At 44.6% G+C, this 22305-nt stretch overlaps 1 protein-coding gene across 1 annotated transcript; it reads right to left on the bottom strand.

Annotated features, from left to right (window-relative positions):
- Window positions 1-2864: 2864 nt before the first annotated feature.
- Window positions 2865-21622, bottom strand: tspo (translocator protein). Its single transcript, XM_072253328.1, has 4 exons — window positions 21513-21622; window positions 19113-19297; window positions 14289-14427; window positions 2865-3617 (listed from the first exon to the last, which is right to left on the bottom strand). The coding sequence occupies exons 2-4, from the start codon at window positions 19292-19294 to the stop codon at window positions 3444-3446; spliced, it is 495 nt and encodes a 164-aa protein (XP_072109429.1). The 5' UTR covers window positions 19295-19297; window positions 21513-21622; the 3' UTR covers window positions 2865-3443.
- Window positions 21623-22305: the final 683 nt, after the last annotated feature.

The following is a 22305-nucleotide window of genomic DNA, read 5'->3' as shown; positions in this document are numbered from 1 at the left end:
GCCGAGCGCTTCGAACCCGGGCCCCAGAAACAGGCAATATAGGCAAAGCCAAGGATTTGGGGCCTTCCTCTCCGGAGATTCTCGATCGCACAGTAGCAGCGGCAGCGAAGCAGACATTTCGGAAGTTTCTCCAGATGTTCCTCCGTGCTTCTCATGTCTGTCTCCATCAAATCAGGATTGTGCACGGTACCTTACAAATACGATATCATTTCGGAGCGGACGCGCGCGCTGCGTCACGTCACCACCTTCTCCTCCCCTCCTATCCACAAAGGTCCAAAGGTTCACAAGGTTCAAAGGGTCATTTATTATCAAAGTATGTATGTAATATACAACTCTGAGATTCATCTTCTCCAGTCAGCCACAAAACCAAGAAAACCATAGAAGTGAGTTCAGAGAGAAACAACAAATCCCCCTCCCAGTCATACAACATGCAACAAGAACATCAGCCCCCAAATCCCCTTGACCTACACAAAAAAAACTAACAAAACATAACAAGAACATTGATCCTTAAACCCCTCTTCCCCCCTCACAAAAACAACAAGAAAGAACAGGTGACAACACACAATATAAAACCAAGAAGACTGAATAAGTCCATAGTCCAAAACCATAAACACAGAACCTTGGTAACATCCTCCAACATCATGCCCTGACCTGTTGAGTTTTCCCCCAATATTTTCTGAAGTTATCTCTCATTTAAAGTACTCAATGGAGTCATAAGCAGTTCTGCTACTTCAGATGCTTGCTACCTATTTACTCCCACTCTTTTCCTCGTGATTGCCCTTCCTTCTCCAGACTTTGATCTCCTGACGTTCATCAAATGAGCACAGTGCTGGCTGAAAGCTGCTCAACATGGGATCCTGAGTCTCAGGTCAATGTCTTCAGCCATGCTGATGCACCAACTGAAGGTCAGATACATGGATCCAGATCCAAGAGGTGGGACAATGCTGTCTCCCCATCACAGCACTTATATTCCATACCAGGAATCTCAACTATATGTCTCTCAACTCACTTGATACCTGGTTGTTATCCAAATGCCCAATGTGAGCTTGGTTTGTGTAAATTGACTGTATTGTTTCCCAAATTTCAGGAGAGGTTATAGTGTTACTTCATTGGTTGTAAACGGATCTGAAGGCTTCAGTTATTGTGTGAAGCAGAGGAATATTCCAAGGGCATATGAAAATAGGGGCAGGAGTACACCTAACCCTCTATGTCTACCTCACCTAGCATTTCACATCTCCCTCACCTCGCCCTCCATGACTACCTTGCCTAACCCGTCTACCTCACCTAGATCACCATGTCTGCCTCACCTAGACTCTCATGTATACCTCATCTATTCTCCCATGACTACTTCACCTAGATCTCCATGTCTACCTCAGCTAGACCCCCGTGTCTACCTATTTCATATGGTCATGACTAATCTACCTGTGTCAGATCCTCGCAGCCCTCAATTCCCTGATCTTTCAAGAATTTACTTACCTTCACTTTAAATGCCTCTAATAATCTATTCTCCACAATTTTAAGTAAAATATTCTACAATTCACTACATCTTTAAGAAGAAATTTCCACGTACTTTGGTTTTAAACAACCAGCCTTTTATCCTGAAACTATATCCCTTGGCAAGACTCTCCCACCGGTGGGAACATCTCAATATCCAGCCTGCCATGCACACCCACTACCCCAGGATTTTATATGATTCATTAAAATCATTCCTACCTTTTTCAAACTCTGAAGAGTTTAAACCTAACCCATTAGCCTCTCAGCTGCTCTTCATAGAACAACCTTACCCAAGAATAAGGATCAGCCTGGTGAACATCCTTTGGTCTACATCGCTCCTTATGTGTGTGGACCCAAACTCTGGGAGGTGTGGCCTGGCTGATGTCTTTTACAACTATAACAAAACCCTCCCTTGTTTCAACTAAAGGTCAAGTAACATCTTCAACATAAGAAAATGACCCCTGTTGTTCCTGAACTGCAACAATATGGGGTATCAAGTTCCAGTAAGATAGCAGCACGTTCCAGCACAGTGGCTTCTACAGAGTCAACCAAAGGTGCTATTGTCTTTTTTAAATGTAATTTTTTTACGATCGCAAGACCCTGCTGAAGCTGCAGGTTTACCTCATCAGCAAGTTGCATACCGTTAACAGTACTATCGTCATCTGAATAATGTAGATGCGTTGATGTTGTATGTTATTCAGCACCGATAACAGGTAGCAGTGGAAGACCGATTCTTTTTGGGAAAAGAATACCAGACAACAGGGTTATATTCCAATGGGTCGTTGCATCCAAAGCCCAAGTCTAGGCTATTATATTCGATGTTACATTGCAGAATTAAGCTGGAAACAAGAGAGAATCTGCAGATGCTGGAAATCCGAGTGACACACACAAAATGCTGGAGGAACTCAGCAGGCCTGGCAGCATCTATGGAAAAGAGTACAGTCAACATTTCAGGCCGAAACCCTTCAGCAGGAGTGATCTTTTGCATTCTCAAGTTGTTTTACTTTCATGGTGAGGAATGGAATACAAAGGCCACTGGTCTGACGGCTGCTCTGCACTGCTAACAGCAAATGAATGGTTGAATTATGACTGAAACATCAGCAACTTCCCCTGACAATTGGTGCAAAGTCCGATCCTAATCCACACATGGGCACTGACATCAAACTCGCCTCATCACGTATCATGACTAACCCTACATGCTCAGATAATTATGGTGTTCTTGAAGTAGGTTTACAAGAGTTCATAGTTCAAATGATGCAAGATGATACCATTATTTAAACTCAGACAGAGGCCTCACTGCCATTGAATGTTTTTTCTATTGCAGTGAGGGAAATGGCCTACTTAAAGTACGGATCCCAAAAACCACTTAGTCAATTTCCAGTTTATTTATTTTCTATTTATTTATTTATTTAGAAATACAGCATAGAACAGACCTTTTGAGCCACACTGTCCAGCAACCCCCAACTAATCAAATTTAACCCTAACCTAATCACGGGACAATTTACAATGACCAATTAACCTACCTAGTGTGCCTTTAGACTGTAGGAGGAAACCAGAGCACCCAGAGAAACTCACACATTCCACGGGGAGGACACAGAGAGACTCCCAACGGAGGAATCTGAGCTGAACTCTGAAACACCCCAAGCTGTAGCAGTGTCGCACTAACCACTACACTACCCTCTGGAGTTTGTCTCTCCGAAATCTTTTCCTCTCCAATAATGTACTAGGAGTATTAAAGGGGCAAGTTTCAAATGCTCCAAGTTTCTTTTTTAAAAGTTGTTAGTCCACATTTCACACATTAACCTGGCACAAACATTCAGCAATTTCAAGTCTGTATTCTATAGTATCACAAACAAGAAGCACAGCGGTCATACTCTCCCCAGCAATTTGTCCTTTGTGTTTGGCGGACTAGGTTGGAAGGACCATGCTCCACCCACTGAACTGCATTCTCACTTGGTTTTCTTTTCAGGGTTGTCCCTCCAGATACAATAGGTAAGACATGAGGCAAGTGTCAGCCAGGCAAGATATGGTGCCATGAGTAATGTGGCTGTCCTGTTGATGGGATACCAGGAAACCATTGTTGCTATTACAGCTCCGTCCAGACAAAGAATATTGGCCAAAGCCTAAGAAATCAAAGGAGAGAAAATTAATGAGAAGGGAAATTAAGAATTACTCAGCATTTGCCAATTGTACTTATCACATACACCAGGATTATCCAGCATTTACAACAGAGAACTTGGACATTAATACAGAGATTTAAATTAATATCCTCCAATCCAATATCTAAGGCCTCCCAACCATTGAGCACATCTACATGAAACAGTGATGCAGGAAAGTAACATTCTTTTTACCTTTGCACGGTTTGTTGTCTTCTGCACTTTGGTTGAATACCAAAGTTGGGGGGGGTCTTTCATCAATCCTGCTATGGTTATTATTCTATAGATTTATTGAGTATGCCCACAAGAAAACAAACCTCAGCGTTGAATATGGTGACATATGTACTTTGATAATGAACTTACTTTGAACTTTGAGTGTTGGATGATGGTGGAAATACCCCAGTACTTCAAAAGACAAGTGGAAGCACCCCTTCTCAAGTCTTTGACCATTGTCTTAGAATGTCAACAATGATGTACCTCCCGCACACGTTGAGCATTTGGGGATATTGAAACCTGTGACACTACCCAGTTCCTTTGTTAGGCTCATTGCTACAACTCCCAAACCATAAACTCAGCCGAAAGAAAACCGTGAATATAGATTTAGGCAAAGTTTAGGATAACAAAAAGCATTTTGTCAGAGATTTAGAAACTTTAAATGCATCCACTGAGGCACGAGAAACCGGAAGAAATTGGAGTCTGAACATTAAAGAATCTTATCGTTTAAAAAGAAAAACAGAGTTGGACCAAGATTGAGTTTCAACGGTCTATGGGGCAGATTCAATGGGCTGAATGGCCTAATTCTGCTCCTATATCTTATGGTCTAAGTTACTCTGAGGAAAATTTATATAACGAAGGTATACTATCCAGCTACCCATCAGCACTTACAACTTTAAGACTACTGAAAGGTAGGCAAGACATCATTTAGTACAAGTTATCAGCTAAAGCCTTGAATGGCCATCAAAAGGTCACCCTACTATGGTTAGCATCAATTTATCCTATTGGGTTCAAGGAAGCAACCAGAGTAAAAAGATTTTAAAGTAACCAAAATCAGTGAGATAGTGTCAAACACGATTCCTTTGTCGGGTAGGAGTTAGATAATGGGTCCTGGAATTAAAGACCATTTTACTTGATAGAAGTCCTAGTTCCTATACAGAAAGATATATACAAGTTATTTATTCATCTCTCAGGACCTGGGAATTGCTGACATGGTCAGTATTTAATATCCATCCCTCACTGCTCAAGAAGATGGTAGTGGTAAGCTGTTTTCTTTAGTTGATACAATCTCTCCAATTAGTATACTCCCACGGTGCTGTATTTCAAGGTGTGCAAGAGGTGAAAATGAGAATGTGAGGTTTCCTGTGCCCAACTCCCTTGTCCTTCCTAGCAATGTACGTTGCACATGCGAGAGGTGCTTTTGGCCGAGCCAGTGTGCATAACTGCAGTGCATTTTAAAGTTACAGACAATGTTTGCCAGCAGTGGAGAGAGTGCATGCTCAGGGAACCAGATGTCCTTCCTGGATGGTGTCCTTATTGAGGGCTTTAACAGTGGAAAGAATGAGCAGTTTCAAGTTCTGAAGATCTACTCTGGGCACAACATACTGATGCAATTATGAACAGGGCACCCCAGTAGCTGCATTTCATTAAGAATTTAAGGAGATTTGGTATGTCACCAAAGATTCTAGTAAATTTCTACAGATGGACTGCGGAGGGCATTGTAACTGGCTGAATCAACATCTGGTATGGAGGGGCCACTGCACAGGATCAGAAAAACCTGCAGAAGGTTGCAATCTCATCTGGTTCCATCATGGGCCTCTCCACTATGGAGGACACCTTCAAAAGGCGATGCCTTTAAAAGTTGATGCCTCAAAAAGGCGGCTTCCATCATTAAGGATCCCGACCACCCAAGAAATACCTTCTTCTCTTAACTATCATCAAAGAGGAGGTACAGGAGCCTGAAGACACACACTCAATGTTTTCGGAATAGCTGCTTCCTCTTCGCCATCAGATTTCTGAATAGACAATGAACCCACAAGCATTGTCTCACTATTTTTGCTCCCTTTTTACACTAATTTAACTCTTAAATACCTTTATTATAATTTATAGTATACTTTATGTTTGCACTGTACTGCACAGCATACGTCATTAATGATAAAGTTGATTGTGTCTGATTCTGACCTTCGACAGCTGTTAAGAGCTGCACTCATCTAACGCAGGGAACGGAGGAATATCCCATCATGGTCATGATCTCTGCCTTGTAGATGTCAGAAAGGAGACAAGTCACTGGTAACAACATACTCAACTTCCAACCTGCTTTTCTAGTCACATTATTTATATAAAACCATAGTCATAGAAAAATACACCACAGAAACAGGCCATTCGGCCCATCTAGTCCATGCCGAGCCATTTAAACTGCCTGCTCCCACCGACCTACACCTGCATCCATGTACCTATCCGAACTTCTCCTAAACACTGAAATCAAACTCGCATGCCCCAGTTGCACTGGGTCCACATTCTCACGGCCCTCTGATGTTCCCTTAAATATTTCACCTTTCACCCTTAACCCATGACCTCTGGTTGTAGTCCCACCCAACCACAATGGAAAAAGCCTGCTTGCACTTATCCAATCTATACGCATCACAATTTTGAATACCTCTATCAAATCTCCTCTCAGTCTTCTACATTCTAGAGAATAAAATCCTAATCTATTCAATCTTTCCTCATAACTCAGATCCTGCAGTCCCACCAACACCCTTGTATATAGTTTCTGTACTCTTTCAACCTTATTTACATCTTTCTGGTAGGCAGGTGACCTATGGTCAGTGTGGTTGAGGGTCTAGTCAACAGTGCCCACACGATGTTAGTGACAGAAACTCAGCAATTCAATATCAAACAAGCCCCACTGTGATATCACAACATCCTGACTTAACAAAGTAGGTCATCTGACTCCCTGTCCAGGACATGGTCACTGCTTGTTATGTCTGTGAAGTCAGTGTTACTGGCCATCTACCAGCTCATGTCAAGGGCTTGCTAGGCTTTGCTGTGTGTAAGCATGGACTATTTTTTTTTCTGCTGAGGCACTGTTAATGGAATTGAGCATTAAGCAATTTAGTGAATATTTCCACCTCTGTCCTTCCGATGGAAGGTAGGTGACTGGAAAAAGCTGAAGATGGTTAGGCTCAGGACAATGCCCTGAGGAAATGCAATGATATCCAGGGGCTGGGATCATCAACTGCCACCAAACACAACCATCTTTTGTGCGAGTTCGGACTCCAAACATTGCAATGTTATCCTTTGATGCCCAATTTACCAGGACTCCTCCTTGCTACACACAGTCAATTGCAATCTGGTATCAATAGTAGTTGATCACACCTTGGTGAAACCCAAGCTGGTTGCCTGTACCAGGAGAAATGTATAAAGATCATTAGACAGCATGGTCAATGACACCTTCAATCACTTTGCTGATGACTGAGTGCAGACTTATTGGGCAGTAACTTGGCAGAATGAGCTTGTCCCACCTTTCGTGGTGGGTGTATCTGAGAAGTTTTCTATTCCATGGTAGCAGAAGAGAGTTTCGATTGTCAAAACTGAAGAAAGTTACATGACAATAGTTGAAGGAATGGAAATAGTTAAAGCTATTGTTTATAAACTTGTAAGTTTCATAAATCTCCAAAACAGATATTTCATAAAATATTTACATAACATTATGCTTAATTGATTTGGTAGAAAAATGCCATAACTCTTTCAAAGGGCAATGTTTTTTTTTCAATATAAAGTTCACTCAACTTGAAACATTTAACATTACACTTGAATAGTCCAATGCAGATTAGTGCTCATTTGTTCTTACTGTATGTGCCGTGTCGTATGACATGGCTGATCATGATTTTTCCAAGGCCATGACTGTACTCGGCAAATTTCTTTTTTTATAAACGCAAGTAGTTTGCCATTGCCTTTTCACGGGCAGTGTCTTTACAGGATGGGTGATCCCAGCCATTATCAATACTCTTCAGAGATTGTCTGCCTGACCTCAGTGACCGCATAACCAGGACTTGTGATATGCACCAGCTGCTCATATGACCATCCACCACCTACTCCCGTGGCTTCACGGGACCCTGATCAGAGGAGGGGGCTAAATTTGTGCTACACCTTGCCCAAGGGTGATGCTAATTATACATATGATGTTTTTGTCTTCTGTCGCTGAGCAGCAGTGAACTATCTGATTGGCCTATCAGAGTTCTCTTTGGGAACTAGTTGACCTGATCAGCATTTCTGATCTGGCTATTACTCACGATTGCACCTAATTAAAAAAAAGGCTAGCAGAGAGAAGGGGCACCTTACACCTCCTTTGGTAGAGACGCATCCCCACCCTGCCACCCAAGTGTAGGATTCAAAGTTTCAAAGTGCATTTATTATCAATGAATGTATAAATTATACAACCTTGAGATTTGTTTGCTTAGCAGGCAATTGCAAAGCAAAGACCCAAAAGAACCCAATAAAAAAAAAGATCAACCCCCACAGAGAAAGAAACAAAAACAAACCATGCAAATAGTAGAAGAGAACAACAACAATGCAGTTCGCCAAAAAGATCAGCACGAACACAGGGGGCTGTGCTGAACAATTCTACAGCTCCATTTCTAACTCAGTGACTGTTGGTTAACTGATGTTCTGCATTGTTCTCCCAATCACATTGTAGCAATCAGCTAACACAGCACACCCAATTTGTTAGGAAATAGTTTGCTCAAATGGTCAAAACAAAAGTAGAAGTGACAGTGCTCCAGACAAGATCTTAAACTTGCACCAACTGATTTTCAGTTGCTTCTTATATTTCTTTTCCTTAGGAAGAGTACAGCTCTAAGCTCTACTTGAGGCCAGATTTCTGATGCAGAGCTCAGATAGTGTTGCATTATCAGGAAGCACACCCTGCCCTGGTTTATGTAACATAAAGAAATTTCCCAATATGTTGGCCAACATTACCTCTTCAATTAACATCATTTCAATAGATTTCTGCTTCTGCTTATGCAACACATTCCACTTTCTCCCTGAAATACAATGTCAGGAGCAAAGAGATCAAGCAGGCAGGTTGCATAAACCAATCTGCATTCCCTTGACTAGAGAAGAAGGAGGGAATGATCTCACTGAGGCATTTCAGATAACGGTAGGATCTGAAATAAATCAGAAAATAATGCCCCCCCTCCTCTAATGAAAGTATCCCGAGCAAGAAGGTATAACCTTAAAATTAAGTCTGGTGTCCAGAATGTTCTGACACAAGGCTAGGGAAGATGTTAAAAAGCACAAAAAAGGCATCAAGCTCATTACCTGATGTCTAACCCCAACTCATAAATTTCACTATTTCTCTTTGTAATTGATCCTAATATACCCTTTCTCCAAATTCCAGGAGAAGTGAAATTGGGTCACAGATAAACCATGGGCACCACTTCTATAGCTGATGTGACCAAAAGTGACTACCCAGTGGTAGTACTGGACTAGGAATTGGTTACACAATGGCAATGACAACAGAACATGAGCATGTTGGATATAAATCCATACTGTAACAAAAGACACCTAAAAATGAAATAAGAGCAATGTTTACAAGAAAATATCCATAAAGACACTAACTGAAATCAAATCATTATATAGAGGTGACATAGGATTGGGGGACGTAGAATACTTGTGAGTAGAGTTAAGAAATTGCAAGGGTAAAAAGACCCTGATAGGAGTTATATACAGGCCAGCAGACAACAGCCAAGACGTAGGCTACGAATCACAACAGGAGATAGAAAAGGCATGTAAAAAGGGCAATATTACAATAGCCATGGGGTATTTCAATGTGCAGGTAGGTTGTGAAAATTAGGTTAATGCTGGATCCCAAAAGAATTTCTAAAATGGCTATGAAATGGCTTTTTTAGAGCAGTTTCTGGTTGAGCCCACTAGGGGATCAGCTACTCTGGATTGGATGTTGTGTAATGAACCAGATTTAACTAGGAAGCTTAAGGTGAAGAAACCCTTAGGAGGCAGTGATCATAATATCAGCGGTCCCCAATCACCGAGCTTTAGACCGGTACCAGGCTGCAAAGCATGTGCTACTGGGCCGCGAAGAAATGATATGATTTGGTGATATGAGTCAGCTGCACCTTTCCTCATTCCCTGTCACGCCCACTGTTGAGCTTGAATGCACATGAGGTCATTACCCGCGCGTCATCCATGTCAGTGCGGGAAGGAGCTCAACTCCTCGAGCTTGCAAATGACGGTGGGCTGAAAAGCATGTTTGACATAACATCTCTGCTGGCATTCTGGATCAAAGTCAAGGCTAAATATTCTGAGGTAGCCACGAAAGCACTGAAAACGTTGCTTTCATTTCCAACATATCTCTGCAATAAATGCAACAAAAACTAAATTGCGGAATAGACTGGACATAAGGAACCCCCTTCGAGTATCGCTGTCTCCCATCACCCCTCGATAGGACCATCTTGCTGCAGAGAAACAAGCCCAGGGCTCCCACTGATTCAGCGATATTGGTGTGTTGCAATGATTTTATATGTTCGTACGGGGAAAATATGTGCTGTGTGTTTCATATCCAAACGTTACTTAAAATGTTATGATGCTATTGACTTATAAGTGACTTATATAACCATATAACAATTACAGCATGGAAACAGGCCATCTCTGCCCTTCTAGTCCATGCCGAACGCTACTCTCACCTAGTCCCACTGACCTGCACTCAGCCCATAACCCTCCATTCCTTTCCTGTCCCTATATCTATCCAATTTTTCTTAAATGATAATATCGAACCTGCCTCTACCACTTCTACTGGAAGTTCGTTCAACACTTACTTCAAGCTCCCCTGTCCTCCCCTGGTAATTGACATGCAAGGAAAATATGCATTGTGTGTTTAATATTAAATTCATTAGATAAATCCTTTTAGAAATGAAATTGAGTGTATTAGCCACTTATCACCTATATTCCGGTCGCGATTAACACGCCCCCGTACAGAATCGCCAAAAACGACTTGTAGTAAAAAATCGGCACGTACACACATGCGCAAGTCACGCATGCGCACTGGTGCCTGTGCAAGGCTTCATGGTCATTGTAGTCTTTCTAGGGTAAACACAACGTATTTGACTGCTACTGTTGTCCATTGGCAACCCTACTCCGCGCCCCCCCCCCCCAACCTGGTCAGCCGGTCTGCAACAATATTGTCAATATTAAACCAGCCCGCAGTGCAAAAAAGGTTGAGGACCCCCTCTAATATGATAGAATTCACCTGCAGTTTGAGAGACCAAAATTAAGTCAATGTATCAGTATCACAGTGGAATAAAGGGAATTACAGAGAGAGGAGCTTTCCAAAGGTGATAAGAAGTGGACACTAGCAGGGATGACAGCAGAGCAGCAGTAGTTGGAGTTTCTGGGGGCAATTCAGGAGGCACAGGATAGATAAATCCCAAAAAAGTATTCTAAACAACACACATCAAAGTTGCTGGTGAACGCAGCAGGCCAGGCAGCATCTGTAGGAAGAGGTGCAGTCGACGTTTCAGGCCGAGACCCTTCGTCAGGACTAACTGAAGGAAGAGTTAGTAAGGGATTTGAAAGTTGGAGGGGGAGGGGGAGATCCAAAATGATAGGAGAAGACAGGAGGGGGAGGGATAGAGCCAAGAGCTGGACAGGTGATTGGCAAAAGGGGATACGAGAGGATCGTGGGACAGGAGGTCCGGGAAGAAAGACAGGGGGGGGGACCCAGAGGATGGGCAAGAGGCATATTCAGAGGGACAGAGGGAGAAAAAGGAGAGTGAGAGAAAGAATGTGTGCATAAAAATAAGTAACAGATGGGGTACGAGGGGGAGGTGGGGCATTAGCGGAAGTTAGAGAAGTCGATGTTCATGCCATCAGGTTGGAGGCGACCCAGACGGAATATAAGGTGTTGTTCCTCCAACCTGAGTGTGGCTTCATCTTTACAGTAGAGGAGGCCGTGGATAGACATGTCAGAATGGGAATGGGACGCGGAACCAAAATGTGTGGCCACTGGGAGATCCTGCTTTCTCTGGCGGACAGAGCGTAGATGTTCAGCAAAGCGGTCTCCCAGTCTACGTCGGGTCTCGCCAATATATAAAAGGCCACATCGGGAGCACCGGACACAGTATATCACCCCAGTCAACTCACAGGTGAAGTGTTGCCTCACCTGGAAGGACTGTTTGGGGCCCTGAATGGTGGTAAGGGAGGAAGTGTAAGGGCATGTGTAGCACTTGTTCCGCTTACACGGATAAGTGCCAGGAGGGAGATCAGTGGGGAGGGATGGGGGGGACGAATGGACAAGGGAGTTGTGTAGGGAGCGATCCCTGCGGAATGCAGAGAGAGGGGGGGAGGGAAAGATGTGCTTAGTGGTGGGATCCCGTTGGAGGTGGCGGAAGTTACGGAGAATAATATGTTGGACCCGGAGGCTGGTGGGGTGGTAGGTGAGGACCAGGGGAACCCTATTCCTAGTGGGGTGGCGGGAGGATGGAGTGAGAGCAGATGTACGTGAAATGGGGGAGATGCGTTTAAGAGCAGAGTTGATAGTGGAGGAAGGGAAGCCCCTTTCTTTAAAAAATGAAGACATCTCCCTCGTCCTAGAATGAAAAGCCTCATCCTGAGAGCAGATGGGGCGGAGACGGAGGAATTGCGAGAAGGGGATGGCGTTTTTGCAAGAGACAGGGTGAGAAGAGGAATAGTCCAGATAGCTGTGAGTATTCTAAAGGGAGGATGATATAACCATGGCTGACAAAGGAAGTCAAAGCCAGCATAAAAGTCAAAGAGCGGACAAATAATGAAGCCAACATTAGTGGGAATTAAGAGGATTGGGAAGTTTTAAAAACAATAGAACCCAACTAAAAAAAGCCACAGGGACGGAAAAGTTGAAATATAAAGGTCAGTTAGCCAGTAATGTCAAAGAGGATACAAAAAGTTTTTTCAAATATTTAAAGAGTACAAGACAGGAGAGAGTAGATGTCTGACCGTAAGAAAATGATGCTGGAGAGATATAATAGGAGACAAAGAAATGGCAGACGAACTAAATAAGTATTTTGCATTAACCTTCACTGTGGAAGACATTAGCAGCACGACAGAAGTTCAAGAGTGTCAGGGGGCAGAATTGAGTGCAGTTGCTTTTACTAGGGAGAAGGTGCTGGGGAAATTGAAAGGTCTGAAGGCAGACAAATCACCTGGACCAGATGGACTGCACCCCAGGGTTCTGAAAAAGCTAGCTGAAGAGATTGTGGAGGCATTAGTAATGATCTTTCAAGAACCAACGGATTCTAGCATGGTTCTGGAGAACGGGTCTTAGTGGTTGGGAAAATGTTGGGAGTTGATTGTTAAGTTTGAGTTGTCAGTGTACTTGGAGGTACATGATAAAGTGGGCAAGGTTTCCTGAAGGGAAGGTCTTAAAATCTTGCCTAACAAATCTGTTGGAATTGTTTGACGAAATAACAAGTAGGATAGACAAAGGAGAATCAGTGGATATTGTATACTTGGATTTTTAGGAGGCCTTTGACAAGGTGCTGCACATGAGGCTGCTGAGCTAGATAAGGGTGCATGGTATTACAGAAAAGATACTAGCCTGGATAGAGTGCTGCCTGATTGGAAGAAGGCAAAGAATGGGAATAAAGGGAGCCTTTTCTGATCGGCTGCTGGTGACTAGTGGTGTTCCACAGGAATCAGTGTTGGGACTGCTTCTTTTTACGTTATATGTCAATTATCTGGAAGATGGAATTGGCTTTCTGGCCAAGTTTGTAGACGATACAAAGATAGGAGGAGGGGCAGGTAGTGTTGAGGAAGCAGCGAAGTTACATAAAGACTTAAGACAGATTAAGAGAATGGGCAAAGAGTCAGACGGAATATAGTGTTGCGAAGTATATATGGTCATGCACTTAGGGAGAAGGAATAGAAGCATAGACTATTTTCTAAATGGGGAGAAGATTCAAAAATCTTGGCAAAGGGACTTGGGAGTTCTCGTGTAGGATTTCCCTAAAGGTTAATTTGAAGGATGAGTCTGTGTTGAGGAAGGCAAATCCAATGTTAGCATTCATTTTGAGCACAAGAATATAAAAACAAGGATGGAATGTTGAGGTTTTATAAGGAACTGGTGAGGCCTCACTTGGAGTATTGTGAGCAGTTTTGGGGCCCTTAACAAAGAAGGGATGTACTGACATTGGAGAAGGTGCAAAGGAGGTTCAGAAAATGATTCCAGGAATGAAAGAGTTATCATATAAGGAGTGTTTGATGACTCTGGGTCTGGAGTTTAGAAGAATGGCGTGGGAGCTCTAGATAGAGTGGATGTGGAGAGGTATTTCCTATAAGTGAGACTCAGACCAGAGGGCACAGACTTAGAATTAAGGGAAACCCATTTAGAACCGAGATGAGGAGGAACTTCTTTAGCCTGAGGGTGGTGAATTTATGGAATTTGTTGCCAAAGGCGGTTATTGAAGCCATGTCATTAGGTGTATTAATGCAGAGGTTGAGAGATGCTTGATTAGTCAGGGAGTGAAAGGTTCGGGGAGAAGGCAGGAGGCTGGGGCTGAGAGGGAGATGTATTAGCCATGGTAAAGTGGCAGTGCAGACTCGATGGGCCAAATGACCAAGTTCTGGTCTGAGATCTTATGATCTAATGCGTACCAGCTTTAGTCTGTGTGCACCAAAAAATATTGGAGTCCAGGTCCAATTTAAAGCCAGCTGAATCCCATAGATGCCAAGTGGGGCAAGTGCTTCACGTGTGAAACCTCCTTGCTCTTTCCACACCAGGTACGATGCATAGCTGTGAAAACAAAGAGCAACAATTTAGTAGCCTCTTACAAAACGGTTCGCCGTGTAGTTTTTAAAGACAGCACGTCCAGTCACAGTGGCCACGCTGGCTCTAACTAATTCATCCTTTATGTCTTTCTTACGACTCCAACTAATTCATCCTTTATGTCTTTCTTACGACTCCAACTAATTCATCCTTTACGTCTTTCTTACGACTCCAACTAATTCATCCTTTACATCTTTCTTACGACTCCAACTAATTCATCCTTTACATCTTTCTTACGACCCCAACTAATTCATCCTTTACGTCTTTCTTACGACCCCAACTAATTCATCCTTTATGTCTTTCTTACAACCAGCAGACACTGCTGGATATTAAGACCACCAAGTGCTGCAAGTCTACCTCACAAGCAAGTTTTTGGACAGCAGAGGAGCTCTGCAGCATGGACTTGCAGCACGCCGTACCAGTAGCTGCCACAGCCACCTTGGAGACCCTGTCAGAAGTGGTGCACGAGGAAACAAAAGCACTGGTATTTGTGTGAGACTGAAGCCAAACCCTACAGGCCAGCTCTCCCATCGATTCTGCTTTCAAACATTCAATCGGTACAAAGTAAGCTAGATTACCTACATCTGAGACTGAATCAATGCGAGATGAAGTCCAGCTGACAGAAATCCAGCTCCAGGATACCATCCCTGAAGCAGCTATCCAGCTTGGGGTGGGGGGGGGGGGGTTGATCTATTTTTGGACTGACAGAACTCCCACAATCTCTAGCAAGACCCACGGTGGAGGTGTATATAAGAACATTAATAAGGACAGTAGTGATGACGCACTGTTCACCTAACAGTGAAGTGCAGGCCCTTCTATCTACTGAGGGAGTTCACAGGTATTGTGATTGTGGCCGTACCTAATCCTCCCATCTGCTAATGCTGGCGAAGCACTGCATGAGCTCTACAGCACCATAGACTTGCAAACCACACACCCCACTGGGTTATTGTTGCTGGCACCTTCAACCATACTAACTTGAAAACAGTCCTGCCTAAATTCCATCAGCTTGTTGACTTTGCGACCCAAGGTGAGAACACATCAGACCTGGTTTATACCAACACCCCTGGTGCATGCAAAGCTGTTCCCCACCCCTCGCCTCGGATTCTCCCACCAGTTACCTGCTGGGCTGGTTCCTGAGTCAAACCAGTTCAAAGGGAGATAAGAGCCTGGCCAGAAGGACCCACCGTCGGAATGTTTTGAAAACATGGACGGGAGAACGTTCAGGGAGGTAGCTGCCTATAACCATGATCTGTGACTGGCCACATAGAGAGGTGCTTTGAGGACTTCAGCATTCTTAAACACATCTCACTGAGGGCAAATCAGAAGCCACGGCTGACAGCAGAGGTCCAGGCACATCTGAGAGATTGGGATGCTACCTTCAGATCAGGGGATAAGCCAGCTCACATAAAAAGTGCTGGTGAACGCAGCAGGCCAGGGAGCATCTATAGGAAGAGGTACAGTCGACGTTTCAGGCCAAGACCCTCTCAGGTCAGCAAGGGCTGTACTTTCCTGCACCACCAGGTAGGCAAAATGAGATTATTCACAGAGAATATACAGACATATTTGTAACTGAGACACGAGGTGCACGTGGCAGGATATTCAGTCCATTACGGACCACAAGTCCACCCTGTGCACCAACAACTGTGACACGCTTCTTCCTAATAAGCTGAATGTCTTTTACGGTCAGTTCTATGCACAGAGCGTTGTGCTAGTGAGGAAGGATGCCGTCCCCTCGGAGGAGAAATCACGTTGTCTGGCCATGGCTGATATTAGGAAGACCCTAACACACAAAACTGCGGGGCCTGATAGTGTACCTGGACGGGTGCTGTGGGACCGTGCAGCAGAGTTAATGGAGGCTCTAACAGACATCTCCACCATCTCTCTGGAACAGTCCACTGTCCCCTCAGCCTTCAAGATGGCCACCATCTTCTCAGTGCCCAAGGGGGCAATAGTAACCTGCCTCAATAACGACCGTCCAGTTCCACTGACATCAACAATAATGAAGTGTTCTGGGTGGCAGGTTAGGAATCGCACTAAATCCCATCTCCCTGTTACGCTGGACCCTTTCCAATTCGCTTATCATTCAAATCGGTCCACTGATGATGCCAGAGACTCTGCACCCCACTCCGTCCCGTCCCACCTGGAAAATGGTGCCTCATATGTTGTTTATTGACTTCAGCTCAGTGTCTAACACGACCATTTGTCAGAAGTTGGTGAGTAAATTGTCCTCGCTGGGTTGCGACTCCTCTCTCCGTAGCTGCATTCTGGACTCATTGACAGAATGGCCAGTCAGTCCATGTTGGTAGAAACATCTCTAGCTCCATCACGTTGTGCACGGGCGCTCCCCAGCTCGCTGCTGATGCAGGACGGCACGGCGATATAAGACCGCTGATGTTGTGTCATCAGTGGTGTGCCTGGTCAACAACGATGATGAGATAGCGTGTAGAGAGGAGGTAGAGTGGCTGGTAAAATGGTGCGAGCACTGCAACTTGAGTCTGAATGTGGACAAGAACAAGGAGGTGATTGTGGAATTTAGGAAGATGCAGGCTAACCATTACTCTCTGTATACACACTACTCCTACGTGGAGACAGCCAGGACCACCAAGTTTCAGGGGCTGCACATACGGACGATCTCACCAGGTCCTTCTTTGGTCAAGAAGACACGCAGCATCTTCACTCCCTGAGGAGACTGAGGTGAGTGAGGCTCCCCCTTCCCATCCCCCGATTCTAATCAATTTTTACAGGACCGTCTGTCCAGCTGCATCACCACCTCGTACGGGAACTACGAGGCATCTGACTACAAGTCTCTCTGAAGGACTGCTGAGGGCATCATTTGGGTCCCTCTTCCACCCATTAAAGATATTTATCCTAGCACTTTCAGAGAATTCTCCCATCTGTTCAACAGTCTCTTTGACCCCCTACCATCAGGCAGGAGGTACCGTAGAATTAGGACAAGGATGGGGAACAGCTGTGAGGCCAGTGATCTCCCTGCCAACACCCAGGCCTTGTCACGTATGACGTGCCAGTAACATTATATGTCTACTTTTTAACTTGTGTCATAAATGCATCTTATTAGTTGTTCTGTGTTATGTCTGTGAGTTATATGTACTGTGTTGTGCACCTTGGTTTGGAAGAATGTTGTTTCATTTGGCGGTATACATGTCGACAGGTGAATGCCAATAAACTGACCTTGAACTTGAAAAGCCTTTTGCAGAAATCAATTTGTAAATTAAACCATCAACCGCCACCCATGTTTGCAGCTTGGATTTTTATTTGAATCCGGAAATATTTGTAGATGCAAGGCAGCATCACCAACACACCTCTTTGCTTTATGCTGGGGAGTGTTGACTTTACCTTATTCAATGAAATTTACTTTCCCTGAACCACATCCTGCACATTGGCTGCAACTTTTAAAAAAGCATGAACTTAAGATAGGCTTTGTCATTTATATCTAAGTTAATAATTTACCAGCAACTTTGTAATCCTGGCGATAGACAATGAAAAAGGTTCATAATTTGCTGTTCACTAAATCCTTTCCTCACATACTCACAATCCCATTTCCTCTAGTCTGTATAATCTTCACCTGTGAATCTGCTGGGGTCATCGACTGTGTCCAGTGCTCCTGAAGCTGCCAGCTGCCTCCTCTACATTGGTAAGACGTCATAAATGGGGGTGGGGGGGGACACTTCAATGAGCACCTCCACTCCATCCACCAAAAGTGGAACTTCCCGGTAGCCAAACATCTTAATTCCAATTCCCATTTCCATTCTGACACGTTGGCCAACGGTCTCCTCCTGTGCTGAGATGAGGCCACTCTCAGGGTGGAAGAGCAACACCTTATATTCTCTCTGGGTAGCCTTCAATCTAATAGCATGAATATCGATTTCTCCTTCCAGTAAAGAAAATTCTCTACCCCTCCCCTCTTCTTCTGTTCCTCACTCTGGCCTCTTCTCACCTGCCCATCTTCTCCCCCGGGTCCCCTCCCTTTCTCTTATGGCCCACTCTCTTTTCCTATCAGACCCTGCTGCCTCTCCAGCCCTTTATCTTTCCTACCCACCTGGCTTCACCTATCGCCTTCCAGCTCTCCCACTTCTCCACCCCCCACCTTTTTATTCTGTCCTCTTCCCCTTCCTTTTCAGTCCTGAAGAACAGTAGAAAGATTTCGGCCCAAAATATTGACGGTTTATTCATTTCCACCGCCGCCGCCTCACCTGCTGAGCATTTTGTGTGTGTTGCTTTGTCTGATCTCATTTCCTTTCCATTATGACGTCACTTGTCAGTTCATATTCTCTCCATCTCTTCTTTTTTGATACCCATGCAAGCCCAGGTTTTACGTTACCAACATGTTATCATTTCAGTTAAGCCCGGAGATGTGCACAGATAAAATACATCGCCAACATCAGGCACAATAAAGTTAAATCTAATCACATTCATTCCATTTACATCACTTGCTTTGTCTTATGATCTCTCTAGGTACTGCACACGAGATTAAATCTGCCCCACTCTGCTAGACTGGGGCATAGTGCCGTTACCAATATTAGGAGGATTTGAACTCACAGATATTAAAGCGGCAACCAAATAAATCTACTTACTGGAACAATATTTGACATTGCTCTCGTTTTTCTCATGAATTTTATACGTACGGTACTCACCCCATTCCTGTGTACAATGCAGTCCATGCTACAGGGAACGACTTATTGGGTGGACACCACGACGGCTTCTTCAGGCTCTCATACCATGTCGTGACTTCTGATCTTGTAACATACCATCCCAAAAATCCCCCAACATGAGGAAATGTGGCAAATCCAGCAATCTGAGCCCATACAGGTGCCATGCTCTGCAAAGTCACCAAAGACAGCACATCTTCAGTTTCCTGAGGCAGCAAGTGAAGTTGTATGCTCAGGTACCATATGTCAAATAATTGCAAAGTGACTCGAACACACTGAAGATATGTTGATTCAACGGAGCTAGCCACTGATAGGAGTGATGTTAATCAGATATAAAGCACACTTCTCTCAAACTTTGCCACAGAAAAAGTTGAATATTACATATTACGTTTGTATAGCACCAATCATAGCTTCAGGACAGTGTAACGTACATTTGCAGAGAATAAATACGTATTGGATATACTGACCATGCTACACTTTCAACCTCAGTTTGAGAAACGTAATCCATCATGGACACAACACTTCCCAGCACCAAGGACATCCTTGTGTCGGTGCCACTAGAAGCTGGCATCCATCACTGAGGACCCTTGCCATCTGGGACATGCCCCATTCTCACTACTACCATCGGGGAGGAGCTACAGGAGCCTGAAGGCCCATACTCAATGATATAGCTTTTTTCCCCACCTCCATCAGACTTTTGAATGGTCCATTAACACCATCCCTTTATTCCTTTTTTATTACATTATTTACTTATTTTTGCAATTTATAGTCATTTTTAAAAATATATTTGTAGAGGAAAACAAATTGGTGATAATAAATCTGATTTGGATCCTTGTTCTTTTCAATGGCCTTGTCAGGCACCGACACATTATAAAACAAACAGTACTTGAAATGGCCATTCATCCCCTCAAGTACGTGCCAGCCCTCTGCCTGACCAACACAGTTGGTTCTACTCCTTCGCCTTTTCTTCATTTACTCATTCATTACGTGCTGTGTTGTATGGCGTGGGCAGTCATAGTCTTCCCATGACCATGATTGTTCTTGGCAGATTTTTCTTCAGAAGTGGTTTGCCATTGCCTTCTTCTGGGCAGTGTCTTTACAAGACGGGTGACCCCAGCCATTATCAATACTCTTCAGAGATTGTCTGTCTGGCGTCAGTGGTCACATAACCAGGACTTGTGATCTGCACCAGCAGCTCATCCGACCGTCCACCTTACACCACTTTTGGTAGAGGTGCACCTACCACCCTCATAGCCCTGCAATTTAGGTTCTTTTACATGCTGATCCAGTTCCATGACTGAGTTAGCATCCACCAGCCTGTTAGACAATGCATTGAAAAATGTTAACCATTTAATTAGTTAAAACCAAAAAATGCTCTCATCACTTTGGGTTCTTTTGTCAGCAACCAGTTTTATTCTTTCCCAAGAGGGGGAAAAGCAATTCATGAAATACTTCCTGATTGGTACAACTTTGCAGATCTTACCACAGCGGAAGAACTATTCTGCCAACCAGTCCCGGTTGGCTACCTTCCACGTGAACACAAGCCTGTAACAGTAAATGCAATAGAAACAGGAGGATTCTATTTGGCCTCTTGGGCTTTGAATTCAAGGTGCGCTTTCCCTGTACCGCCACATTCCTTAAACAGTAGAGTGTTAAGTGGAGTCAAGGCCTGAACGGTTACAGCATTCTGAGTTCGAGAATTCCATGGACCCTGTGTTCACTTTTAAATAGCCTGCCTCTTTTTGAGACTGTGACTCCTGGTTTTCCAATCTTTGGACAAAAGAAGCAGCTTCTCTGAAATATATCCTGAAGCATTCTAAAACCAGAGAAGTGCTTTATGAAGCTGTGAAGGGTACTTCGTACTGAAGACTAACTTACCCAATCCCTGCTCTTTGAACAACCCCAATACACATTCCTTAAAACAAGTTTAGGGAGACCAAAATTGTGATCTCATCAAACTCAGAACAGAAGTCAAATGTATGTATTTTTATTATACGCAAATCCTATTTCAACAAAACCCAACAAAACGTTTGCCTTCCCAACTGCTTGCTACACATTAACTATTACCAATTCTTCATTGGACCCTGGACCTTGGGTCAGCTGCACTTTTTGAGAAGTTTTGTGGGCATTCCTTCACGAAAGCACAACTAAATGTGTGTCTAATCACAATTCCCTTCACCTCCCCCCTCACCCATTACAAACTCCCCAGTCACGAAACCAGAACATTGCAGATCCTCGAACAAAATTATGAGAGGCTGACATGGGCGACATCCCCTAGGGAAGACTTTCCTGCTCTTGGTCAGAACACCGTCCGCAGCTCGCAGGTGGACAGGACAAAACCGCGCAGCGCTTTGCAGGAGTAAAGTTTCCTCGGCCAATACCTACCGATATTGTCACCCTGTTACACTCCTGGGTGCAGCTCCGTCTGTGGAGAACAAACTTCCAAACTCCGTGACCTTGGCGGCCGCACTAAGGCCAGGGCGGGGTGTGAGCGTCCAATTAACGCGGGGCAGCGACAGAGGGCGGGGCGGCGACTGACAGGCCGGGTCCTTCCCCCTGTGGCTCTCCTCCGGTTGGTACCCACTCCTCGCCCGGTGAGACAATGCGCTCTGATCATTTTCAGTGAACAAGTCCGCTCTCCCCGAGCAGGGAGCTGCCGTCGCTTTTTGCGCGCCGGGGAGGGTCCCGGTGCTCTTAGACAGTAGAGTATCGCCAAGTGAGGGGAACCGGTCCCCGCCTCTCTGAGCACTTTCGCGGCTTCCCCGGCCCAGCTCAGCGACCTCGCCACCAGGCTTGGTGGGTAGTGTTTCCGGGCCGCCGCAGTACTTCCTTACAACCAGCCGGCTTCGGACCTGTAACGGCGTTCGGGCCTCCGGAGGAATTAAAGTTGGAACGAAAAAGGCGGAGGGGTCCGTGTGGCGGAAGTACCCGAGTTGGAGCCGGTGTCAGTCCCGCAGCGGGCAGCGGGCAGCGTGGGGACAGACTCTAGGATGGTGCATGTTACAGCACGGGAAAAGGCCCTTCGGTCCGGCGTGATACAAATCCAAACTAACCCATCTACCTGAACGTGGTCCATATTCCTCCATCCTCTGCCGTTCTAAGTGTCTCTTAAATGCTTCCACCACTTTCCCTGGCACCTACCACACTCTGTTGTAAAAGGTTGCCACGTAAACTTATT

This window comes from Mobula birostris, chromosome 3 (assembly GCF_030028105.1).
Source record: "Mobula birostris isolate sMobBir1 chromosome 3, sMobBir1.hap1, whole genome shotgun sequence".
Lineage (NCBI taxonomy): Eukaryota > Metazoa > Chordata > Chondrichthyes > Myliobatiformes > Myliobatidae > Mobula > Mobula birostris.
The sequence above is the reverse complement of the archived record's forward strand: the minus strand, read 5'-3'. Positions and strand labels throughout refer to the sequence as shown.

Bases quoted from the DNA above. Each gene is read 5' to 3' on its own strand.
- tspo (XM_072253328.1), bottom strand. From the start codon at position 19,294: ATGGCACCTGTATGGGCTCAGATTGCTGGATTTGCCACATTTCCTCAT. The intron at 14,428-19,112 runs GTGAGTACCGTA...TTGTTTTCACAG, and splicing joins GCATTGTACACAGGAATGGG to CTATGCATCGTACCTGGTGT. The intron at 3,618-14,288 runs GTACGCATTAGA...TTGATTTCTTAG, and splicing joins GTGCACACAGACTAAAGCTG to GCTTTGGCCAATATTCTTTG.